The following is a 12,087-nucleotide window of genomic DNA, read 5'->3' as shown; positions in this document are numbered from 1 at the left end:
ATAAGAGTAAAGGTATGATGGATTAGTTAATTTAGAACAAACCTCCATGTGGTAATTATTTATTCCAGTTTTAATTTTGTTTTTTTTATTTGTATTTATTTATTTGTTTGTTTATTTATGGGCTACTATTGGCTTGCTAAGAATAGTTCTTTGACATGTAATTCATCATGATATACATTCTCCTAGGGATTTTCACAAGTTCAGTTTTGGCTTCTCTAAGGTGGCCTGTGCTGATCATAGTCTGAATGTCTTCATTTACTTCAGCTCCGTCCTGCATGGCGCCCTGTTGCTTGGGTTTTGTGATAAAAAATTCTGCTTCACCCTGACTGGCTGTGACTGTACTTCCCCTTTCAGGGTTAAAGATGGGATGTAGGAGTGTGTAGGAGCTTCCTCTGGACATTCTATAAAAGACCAACTGAAAGGTCAGATGTTGAAGTTCCAGGTTTCTGTTAGAGTTCTCCTGTTAGGAGGTCTGATCTCAGGATAAAGAGAGCTTGAGCAGGAAGTGCCAGGCTTCTATCGAAGAGATAAAATTCCAATGTAACGTCACGTCTTCAATACTTATCATTGGACATACTGACATGCAGAAATGATCAAATTTTATGTTTTCTTGCAATTTTACAGTCTTGGAAGAGTATGTGAATTATAAAGTGGTAAAACATGTTAAGGAAGAATAGAACAGGAGAGGTGTTTAAAGATAACTCATGTCTTTCACACTATATATGCACACACGTGCTAATGAGCAGTATGCTGCATTAAAGCGTGTAGACCGCAGACCTCAGTCGCTGGTTTGAGCACAGCCTCAGTTGAGCGAAAGAGTGAACTAATGCCACACCCACCTCAGTGTCACTCTATTGGCTCTCACAATAGTACTTACTTCTCTGTCGCTCTCTCTCTTTTCCTGTCTTCTTCCGCTCCACTCTAAATCCACCAGTCATTTGGGCAAGCCACTGCAGGGATGGCGGAGCTTGAGGGCTTGCATTTTGGCAAGTCGGACTTCGTACTCCTGGATGAGGTGACCATGGAGCAGTTTCTGGAGAATTTGAAGTTGAGGTAAGTCTAGAAAGGCCAAGACTGGCAGTGCACGGTGACTGTCACCTCTGGTGACTGGTGTGTAGTGTTTAGAAGCTCAAACCTCAAACCTCAGCATAAACAGGGCCCCTTACAATACTTACAATACTTCACACCACTCACTGGTTGGCAACAAAACTTTAAACTTTCATTTGCTGTTTGCCCTTGGTTAATAAGTTTGATAGCCTAGCCAAAGCAAACTGTCTAGTGTTCTGCTATTGAAATAAACCCTTGAAACTGTGAATGAAAATATGAGTTTTAGTTAACATGGACCATGGATTCAGTATTTTGATGGGTGTTTTTTTTTTTTGCTTCAGCTCCTCATGGCTTAGATAAGATGAAGGATATATGAGTCATTTCAGTTGTCAGTCATTTCCGCTCTGAAGCTGACTTACGAAATCTGCAGTCCAAGTGCACCATCAAGTTGAAATATAACAGATATTAATCCCAATGTATTAAGCACAAAGTTTTTTGCCAGATTCAGTGATGCAATCAAATATTCTTACTTCTACTTTCGGCCTCGTGTTGCGTCTGTGTTTGTTTCTGTGATGTCATAATGTGAAGTCTGAACAAATCAGGTGACTGCTTCTCTTGTCTGTTTATGAGTATGGTATAAAAAAGTAACTTTGCAATTTTTTCCAATTGACATATTTCCATGCCTCTTTCTAACATAAGAAAAAAAAAAAAAAAACCTGCCATCTACCAACTTTTGTAATTTAATGCTTTTCACAGCTAGAACTTTGATAAGGTCTTATATAATTATACCACAGTCCCCATATAGGTAACCATAAGCAGTTGTAAGCTTTCAGCGTTGTATGTTTAGGTTGAACTTGTCTCCCACCTGTGTAAAGATCTGTGCTGAACAGATATGGCCGCCAAGTCAGTCTGCCGGAAATGACCAACCTTACAGTACTGTTTGGGAGTTTAATGATGTAGAGAAAACTTTTCATCTTGAGCCATAAATCGCACTTCTTGTTCTCACTTCCCACCATTGCATCACTTCCTGTAGAATATATGTGGGTGTGGTGTAACACAATGAGAGACATGATATGTGGCCCCTGTATGAACTGTTTTGTTGGTTTTTATGTTTGATTCATTATCTGTTCATGGCGACCTTGATAACCACGTTACTCTTTCACCTGTAAATTAGACCATTGCAGTGAGCCACTGTAGTGACTGATATATTTGCTGTGAATGAAAGAAGACACAGAAAACTGATTCATTCAAATTTTGTCATAGTCTCTCATATTATAAGTTCTGTTATAAGAATTTACATTTTCAATAGGATTTATGTGGATTTATTCAAATTTACCATACCTAATTCTGGCATTTATCAAGCAAATTTTATTGCTCAGCATGCCTTGAGGTTCATTCTTCCAGAAGAGGTTCACTTATCCATTTATCCATCTGAATTTTGCTGTTTCCAAGTGAAATGCATATTCAGATAAAAGACCATGCATAGTCCAATGCATATGCATATTCAGAGAAAAGACCATGCATAGTCAAATACATATGCATATTCAGAGAAAATACCATGCATAGTAAAAAGCATATGCATATTCAGAGAAAAGACCATGCTTTTTATTGTTTTACAGGTTTGAGGAAGGCCGCATCTACACCTTCATCGGAGAGGTGGTAGTGTCCGTGAACCCATACAGGCAGATGGACATCTATGGCAATGATGTGATTGAAGCATACCGGGGCAGAGAGCTGTATGAAAACCCACCGCATCTCTATGCTGTGGCCGACGCTGCCTACAAGGCCATGAAGAGGCGGGCAAAAGACACCTGCATTGTCATATCAGGTAGTAGCAGCTGCAAAGGGGAACGACAGAAGGTGGTTCAGGTCATTGGTGTTTGCAATGGACATGCTTGAAAGGGGTATGGTGATACCCAGGTCAGGGGTATGCCCTCCGGGGTAGGTGGGAACTGAAATACCCACCTTGACACCAGCACAGGAGAGAGCAGAGCTTTATTCAAATCAGTAGCAATATAAACCCCAAGAACCATAACTGAACACAGACATGGATTACAGGTGAAACTGAACCTTCTAATGTCTGCATGCCTGCTAGGTTCCTTCCCACTTGACAGTAAAGAAAAGTTCTGTTTTAAGGAGTGCAGGACCCTCCCCAAACAAGATGCATCTATCAGCTATACGTAATGAGTAGGAGGAGCATCTCAGAAGCAGAATGACAGTACCTCTGCCCTCCAGTTGTTAAAGAGCAAGAACTTTGAAAGTAGCATGTACAAACTATGAACTATTTTGATGGTTTATTTCTGGAGCTTTAGATTCTAATCGATATGGCATGCAAATCAAAACTTGCATGCACGGGGCTGTGGAGAAGGTTTGCATAGAGGATTGGTTGATTGAGGAGGAAGGGCTGGACTTCTTCAGTTTTGTGGAAATTAGTGAGAGTTGAACACATTATTGAAATCAGCTTTACAGTCTGCGTGCATCCCTGTCCTGTTCTAAAACTGCTGATCCAGACCAGTTCACTCATCTTGCCTTTCTGCGAGTCTCCTTCACTTCCTTGGCAAGTGAAGTTCCTGTCAGCTGCACACTCTATCCAGCCAGACTTCTTCTTTTCTTTGTTAAGTAAATGCGGAGCACTGTTGTGACCAGCATTGATGTTGTCTATTTGCAACCTAGTATCAGTGGAACAACAAAAAAAATGGTGTTGAGAATGACATGATACAACATGAGTTCACCTTATAATAAATAAAAGAAAATTATTTAAGCAGTAATAACCTATTGCTCATTTGTTTGTTGAGTAGTGGGCCTCCGTGCTTGGAATAACAAACAAAAACAATGCTGAAAGGAAGAGCCCAGGAGATGTGTGGGTGTGTCAGTGGTGGATGGGGCAGGGCCTAGCGTCATCTACAGGGCCTAGAGGCATTCTGGATGAATCAGTGGGAAAATAAAATTGGACGCACTTGCATCTTACTGTAGATAGCCTATTTAAACCATGGTTTTCTTTCAGTAGGTGACCTGAGGATGAGACTGAGAGTCCACAAAGCAGGAAACCATCCCTGAATATATTTCCACTGGTGTGGTTATTTGTTTTTTGTTTGTCGGGGGTTTTTTTTTTTTGGATCCTGCATTCTTTCTCCACCCCAATACACACATAAAGTGTCAATAACCACCATGTGTCAACACCTGTAAGCTGGTTTTGTAAATGTCTGAAGGCTGTTCTAAACGCATCAATATAAAATGGACTTAGTGGTGTGTTTTGGTATTTTCACCTAAAAAAGCCCCACAAAAACAAACATATTTTCTTCCGCTCCTCTCTCCTCTCATCTCTTTTTGACCTGTCTCCATTTTTTGTTCCTTCAAGGACAGACATGCAGGCTCACATGCTCTCCCGATTCCAGAGTGGCCTGTGTGCCATGGAGGACGTTATATCACACTGGAGGGGCTCCTGAGAGCCAGGCAGGGTATTATTTCAGACTGTTCTACATATGTTTTCCAGGTGAGAGTGGAGCTGGGAAGACGGAAGCAAGCAAGTACATCATGCAGTACATAGCAGCCATCACCAACCCCAGCCAGCGGCAGGAGGTGGAGAGGTAAGGCTCTCACCGCAGTGCTCTCAATAGTAATAATGATGAATATGGTTAATTTATGTAGTACCTTTCACAGACTCAAGATCACAATAACAATTTGTATAACAATAACAATAAAGATGGAGAGAGAAGCAAACATTAATTGATAGCTACAAAAAGAAAGAGATGTTATGAGAAATGTTGAGAAAGGAGGTGTGTTTTAAGTTGGACTTTAAAAGGAGAAAGTGTAGAGCAGAGATAGAGACTGAGGTAGAATGCTAAATCATTTTGCGGCCATGGCACTAAAGGATCTGCCTCCTACAGAGACCAACCTAAACTTGGGGATGGATACCTGCATCAGAAGACTTAAGTGTATGGGTGGAGCAGTATGAGTGTAGGAGTTCAGTATCAGAGGACTGAACTGTACGGGTGGCGCAGTATGAGTGTAGGAGTTCAGTATGAGAGGACTGAACTGTATGGGTGGAGCAGTATGAGTGTAGGAGTTCAACATCAGAAGACTAAAGTGTACGGCTGGAGCAGTATAAGTGTAGGAGTTCAGATAGGTAGGGATGTGGAAGACTGTGCAGAGCTTTCTGTGTAAGCAGGAGTTAAAGCTGAATGCATTCAGGAATGGGGAGACAGTGTAACTGATGTAGAGTAGAGGTGATGTGGGCTGATTTTCTAACATGTAGGAGAATTCTCATGGCTACATTTTGAACATAATGAAGTGAGTGGATGGTTTTGTTAGGGATGCCAGTGAAGAGAAAGTGACAGTAATCAAGATGGGAGGAGATGAGAGTGTGAATCAGAGTCTCGGTGTCTTGTATGGAGAGCATGAGCCTTGATGTGGGGTTCAAAAGTGAGTCAAAAAGTACACCAAGCTTCCTAACTGCAGATGAGGATCTGACCAAGACACCATCCAGATTGAATTTAAAATTGGTGAATTTTGAGATTTTGGATTTAGAATCAATAAATAGAACTTCTGTTGCCAGTATTTAGTTTTAAGACATTTATATTCATCCACTGCTTGAGATCTTGGATGCAAGAGGGTAAAACAGGAGGTGGTAGGGTAGTGTTAGCCTTGGTGTTAATATAAATCTGTGTCATCCGCATAACAGTGGAAATGAAGACCATGCCTGCGGATAATCTGAGCAAGGGAAGCATATATTTTATGAACAGGAGAGGGCCAAGGACTGTTCCCTGGGGAACACCTTGAGTGACGGTATAAATATAGGAGGTGAACCATGCAAAAACCATATCAGGTTAGAGGTGGTTGGGCGATGAGTATGTTATGGTTAATTGGGTCAAATGTGGTACGTAAATCTAGGAGGAGGAGAATACTCAGGTCGCCAGAATCAGTAGAGAGGATAAGAAAATGGAGAATGTATAAGAGGGCTGTTTCAGTGATGTGTATAGAATGGAAACCAGACTGGAAAGATTCAAATAGAGCCTGAGTATTTAAGAAAGACAGCAGTTGAGAGGCTACAACCTTTCCTAATACCTTAGCTAGAAAGGGGAGATTGAAGATGGGCCTGTAATTATCAAGACGCGCAGCAATTAGTCCAGGTTTGTTAAGAATGGGAGTGATAGCTGAGGTTTTCAGAGCTGGAGGAACACATCCTGAAGTAAGGGATGCATTAATGAGATGACAAATGGGAGCAGAAATAGCACAACAACATTTCTTAAGAAGAGGAGTGGGCAGAGGCAGGTGGAAGAACTAGATTTATTTATAAGGTCAGAAATTAGGGAAGGTTGGGTGAAAGAGAAGACAGCAGCAGTAGCAGGAGTGAGAAGAATGTCCTCGTAATCGGATGTAGGGATAAATATTTAGAGCTGTATTTAGAGCTGACCTATAATTAAACATATGGTTGGAATAGGCTACTTTATTAACAGTGAGACCAGTTTTTATATAGAGGCACTTAAGACACTGACCTGTGGTTTTCAAGGCACGTAGCTCAGGGTTAAACTATGGAGAAGGAACATCCAGAGTGAACCTGCCTTGACTTGAGAGGTGCTACCAATTCAAGTAGATCAGAGATGGAATCATCATCAGGACAAGATGAATATCATCAGGACAGGATAGTTTTGAAACAGAAATCAGGGGAGAGGAGCAGAGAAAGTGATGAGCAGAGAAAGTGAGAGGGTCAACAGCTTTAATATTATGGATGAAGCTGAGAGATTTAGTGCATAGCCAAGTGACTGAGATGCTAACAGTGGCTTCAAGTTTATGATCAGAGATACCAACTAATGATTCAGTAACAGAAGTGATATCTACACCAGAGGAGCAGATTAGATCCAGTGTGTGACCATGGGAGTCTCATCTGGTAATACATTTTTAAAAACATTTCCCTGGTAATACATTATTAGTTTTCAGAGAAAACACACTCAGCAGGCATTAAAACCAACATTAAAGCATCAATGCCCATCCCAGAGCTCTGTTAAGTGTTTTTTTTTAATGAGTGAAGAAAGCTCTATCACTGCTGAATGCAGTTTTTGGGCAGTGTGGAAACACTTGCACTATAGCTGAAACCTATGCCAGATTTGTAAAACTATGCGAGATTTGTAAACCTCTGCTAGACATGTTTCTCTGGCTGTGTCTTCTCTTATATGACCATATGTGTTCATTATTGTTCTTACCAAGCTGCTTCTTCTCAGTTCCTCTGTGGAATCACATGGTCCTGCAGACACCTGACCCATGTATCATAGATCTGTCCAAACTATGACTAATATAGATTGTTTTGTTCAGTTTCTGTAATAAAAGACAAACCTTGTTCTAACTACTGTACTCCTCTCCATCATCTAAAGGAACACTCTTATGGAGCATTTGACGTGTAAACTGAATAGTCTGTGTGTACTGTATAATAACTGCATTAGAAACAAACAGTATAAATCCAAGTATGAGCAAAAGATAATGTGGAGCCTTATTCCTTAGCCCCCAAACCAGTGCTTTTGTTTTTCCAGTGTGAAGAGTGTGCTGCTGAAATCCAACTGTGTACTGGAGGCCTTTGGGAATGCCAAGACCAACCGCAATGATAACTCCAGCCGCTTTGGCAAATATATGGACATTAACTTCAACTTCAATGGAGACCCCACTGGAGGACACATAAACAACTACCTGTTGGAGAAGGTGAGGGGTAGCTGTCGGGATGGGAGTAGAGTGAGCAAAGGACGCGTGTTGTGGATTTAAAAAAAAAAATGGTAGGATATGTGTTAAGCAGAGAAATTCAAAAATGTCATTCATAAGGCCGCATAAACATTGCATGTCAGATGCTTTATGTTCTTTGTATGTTTTTAATTTTTGCTGTGGCTTTGGTGTGGTGCTTTTGAACTAGACTGTGAGCTAAATGATTTACATACTCTGGATGATGGCACTGCCTTCAGGCAAAAAGAGCCCCTGCAGAGTGTTCCTGTGATGTTCATTTACATTCACAGTTACACTCACATTTACTCATTTGGCAGATGCTTTTAGAGTGACTTACAACAGAGACAAAATGTACTACAAAAATACAGAAGTTGATAATACCAGATATGTCTTATGAATTACTGTCAGACGTAGTCATTTCCAAAAACTGATCAGATATCAGTGCAAGACAGTATGAGAAAATGCAAAAGCTCAATATCAAGAATATAAAGTTCTAGTAATGGATCACTTCAGTGGATCACCAGAGTGGATCACTTCAAGGGATAGACATAGTGAATTGACGCAGTGGATCATTACAGTGAATCAATTGCTGCAGCGGATCACCACAGCAGATCACTGCAGTGGATTGGCACAGATCAAAATGAATTTCAAGAAATTGACCAGAACCTTGGACCACTTTTCTGTTGAAGCAAATTAAGCACAAACTGCCCTGTCTAAAGCCTTAAACATTCTATTCCTGGGGTGCCTAAGATGATACCACTGAACAGCATATGTAACAGGGTCTAGTGCAGGTGGAAAAAGCACCTTTCATTGCTAGCTGGCCATTCTGTTGCCAGCTGTTCTTATTTTATTTCATGACTTCTTACACTTTGGTTGTCAGTGAAGTTCAGAACAAGGTTCCCCACTAAAGGTGGACAGGTTAGAGACGACCGGTAAAATGGTATGAACTGTGCGTGGTCTTCCTCTGCCGGGTGTTGCTTTCCTTCTGTTTTGTCTGTCATTCTCTAGCCCTTGAGCAGGTGGGTGGAGTGGGGTGGGGGGTTACTGAGTATGAAGTGCTATAAGATGATTGATTCTGAGAATAAGAGAATGCAGAAATATAAGCATCTTGTCTTCTCGTTGGGTACAAACAATACAATTTATCTCCAGTTTACTTTCCCTCTCAGTCAAGAGTTGTCCAGCAGCAGGAGGGAGAGAGGAACTTCCACTCTTTTTACCAGGTATGACTTATGACAATAATATCAGATATGTCTTATGATAACAATACCAGATATGACATATGATAGTAATACCCGATATGACTTTTGATAATAATAATAAGTATTTTCTAATACATCTATAAAAGAAGTTACTTTGAATATTATGGGGAACTAAAGCTGCAGAGTTGTTATGCTGTTGGTGATTTAAAAGGGGTGTGTGTGTGTGTGTTTGTGTAGTTGTTACGTGGAGGTTCTGAGGACCTTTTGAAGTCTCTCCATCTGAACAAAGACCCTACAGACTACACATACACCAGCCAGGGAGCTGTAGCAATGACTGTAGGTACTCCTCATCTCTGCACCCCAAATCGTCACCAACATGTCTTACACCACCCAGGAAAGCACTGCACAAAACACACACATCTATCAGAAGTCCTTCTAAACCATTTAAGTGGACATGTGTATCAGTCCAGTTGTCTATGTAAAGTATGCTACTTTCAATGCAAAGGTAGTTTTAAGGTATATCCAGTTAAAAGGTATATAATGGTATATAATTTCTCTTTCTCTCTTTCTCCGTCTCTCTGTTTCTGTGTTTCAGGCATCCACAGATGATCGCTCTCACCACAGAGCAGTCATGAGTGCCCTAAAGGTCATTGGCTTTAGTCAGGAAGAAATCAACTCCATCTATAAGATCCTGGCAACCATTCTCCATCTAGTAGGTTAAAGTGGGGCTCTCAGCTCTTTCTTTTACCATTTCAAGCTCCACCACTGCCAAGTTACCACTGTTGTCATAATTGTAAGTCGCTTTGGATAAAAGCGTCCACTAAATATCATAAATGTAAACCAAACAAGGAGAGTTTACTTTTAATCACCATGCTACCTAAAGCTAGAGCAACTTCCCTTAAGATGTTAGATGTGTCCCAAATGTTGTCATTTTTAGCACTACAATGTACTTTTATTCACTTTACTCCTTTATTTTTATTATGACTTTAATTTCATGTCTTATCTTGACACCTTGCATGTTTAACTGGAACTCTTTTAGCACTTTACCTTGAAACATTTATTTTAGCTCCTAGTTTATTTATTTTTTTGACACCTCCTATTTGTATTTAGTTCAATTTAAATCAAATATTTTTAAATGCAGTATCATTAATGATTTTTATTTATCTGAGTAATCTACTTTCCTGAGATGATAGGTCTTGAGATGGAATAAGCTTGCTATTTAACTCTCCTATGTGAAGCACTTTGAATAGTCATATTTTAAGAAATAAATAACCTGCCTTGCCTTAATTAAGGGAACATTGTAAACAAAAGCTCATCCACAGGAGCCTCTTCATTGTTTTGGTTGTGTCAAATGTTCTTGTTCATTTCTAATTTGTACACTGTAACGTGGAGCGATCACAAAGTGGACGCATATGCTGAAAAGAGTTAGATTTACTAAGGGAAAATCTACAATCAGAGTCATAGTCAAGTCCAGGGTCAGTTTTTAACATGGAGGGATCCAGGAAACAGGATGAGAGAAACAGAAAGTAAAACAGGAAAACAGGCAAATAACTAAACAGGCAAAATAGAAAGGTACAACACGGAACGCAGCTAGAACAATAATATCGGCAACATAAACTTGACAGGGATCAGTATCTTCAACTATGAACAGAGAACAACTATTAACAAAGACCAGCCTAAGAGAAAAAAACACAGGGTTTAAATACACAGACTGATAAGCGCTAACAAGGAACAGGTGATAACTAATAAAAACAGCGAAAACCAAAACAAGGACCAGAACAGAAACGGAGAAGGTGAATCTAAGAAATTGAACTAACACAAAACAAAGGGTCGAGACATGTGTAACCAAGGAGACAGGATGCTAGGGAGTGACCATTCATGACATACACGCATCAAATCATTACTTTGCAGGGTTTTCTTGGATTTCTCACCCTGATAGCTAGGTTTCTCTCGCTCTGTGTGCAATTCAGGGGAATCTCAAATTCGAGAATGAAGCAGAGAACGTCCAGCTGGTGGGTGGAGACCTGGTGATGCACATCTCTGAGCTGACGGGTACAGAGGTGGAGAGCATGAGGAAGGCGCTGCTGTATCGCACTGTGGCCACCGGCGGTGGCGAAGTCATCGAGAAGGGCCACAGTGAGCAGGAGGCTAGCTATGGGCGAGAAGCTTTAGCCAAGGTGCTGACAACTGGTCGAAACAGGAAATATTTCAAAATGAGTGCCAATTGAAAATTGAAATTCTGTTTGCAGAGTTCTTTTCATGCCCCCTGAGCTGATATGTTTCCTCTGTTTGCAGGCCTTGTATGAACGATTATTTGGGTGGATAGTTGGTCGAATCAATAGTGTGATAGAGGTGAAGAATTACAACCCAGCTCTGCATGGCAAAAACACAGTCATAGGAGTGCTGGACATTTATGGCTTTGAGATTTTTGACAATAACAGGTTAGTACTTTTAGTCAAATTTTGTTAAGGTACTTCAGTTCAAGTCCCACCACTGCCAAGTTACTTAATTGTCAGTCACTTTGGATAAATGTGTCAGATATATGCTGTAAATGTAAGTATGTCATACAGTGGCAGGCATTACGTAAGCAAGTCTGGAGATGTCTGGGATACTAAACAACATAACCCAGTTTGAGATGTGTGTCAGTGATAGTGTCAGATTACAGACTGCACAGTGCTTGAGTGAATAAGAACATTTTGGTGCTAAAAATGTCCATTGGCTACATTTGGAGTTATAGGAAAATAGTATTAATTCAATGTTAGATATTAGCCATTTTATATATTACAACCTAAATGTGGAACCTAAGACTTTCTGACACAAGTGCATCACCATTTCCAAAGCTGTAATATTGTGTTGTTATAATACTTTTTGGGTTTAGCAGTAATGTTCTGTGTTGAGTAATATCACTGTCATAATTCTCAGTTTTGAGCAGTTCTGTATTAACTACTGCAATGAGAAACTGCAGCAGCTGTTCATTGAGCTTATCCTGAGACAGGAGCAGGACGAGTATCAGAGAGAGGGCATCACCTGGCAACATGTAATCACAATACACACACACACACACACACACACACACACACACACACACACACACACACACACACACACACACACACACGCATACATACATGCATAT

The 12,087-nt window shown here is 40.4% G+C and overlaps 1 protein-coding gene across 1 annotated transcript in view; it reads left to right on the top strand.

The window, feature by feature from the left end:
• Positions 1-926: 926 nt before the first annotated feature.
• The window catches only part of myo1g (myosin IG), a 37,424-nt gene continuing 26,263 nt past the window's right edge, over positions 927-12,087 (top strand). The window contains exons 1-10 of the mRNA XM_035529419.1: positions 927-1,053; positions 2,667-2,875; positions 4,541-4,634; positions 7,572-7,737; positions 8,919-8,972; positions 9,189-9,287; positions 9,547-9,663; positions 10,922-11,128; positions 11,247-11,392; positions 11,874-11,988. Of these exons, the coding sequence (XP_035385312.1) occupies positions 959-1,053; positions 2,667-2,875; positions 4,541-4,634; positions 7,572-7,737; positions 8,919-8,972; positions 9,189-9,287; positions 9,547-9,663; positions 10,922-11,128; positions 11,247-11,392; positions 11,874-11,988 (1,302 nt within the window). The 5' untranslated portion in view covers positions 927-958. The remainder of the gene's footprint in view (positions 1,054-2,666; positions 2,876-4,540; positions 4,635-7,571; positions 7,738-8,918; positions 8,973-9,188; positions 9,288-9,546; positions 9,664-10,921; positions 11,129-11,246; positions 11,393-11,873; positions 11,989-12,087) is intronic.

The sequence above is a fragment of the Electrophorus electricus genome, chromosome 8 (assembly GCF_013358815.1).
Source record: "Electrophorus electricus isolate fEleEle1 chromosome 8, fEleEle1.pri, whole genome shotgun sequence".
Taxonomy (NCBI): Eukaryota; Metazoa; Chordata; class Actinopteri; order Gymnotiformes; family Gymnotidae; genus Electrophorus; species Electrophorus electricus.
This window is presented reverse-complemented; position numbering and strand designations above follow the sequence as displayed.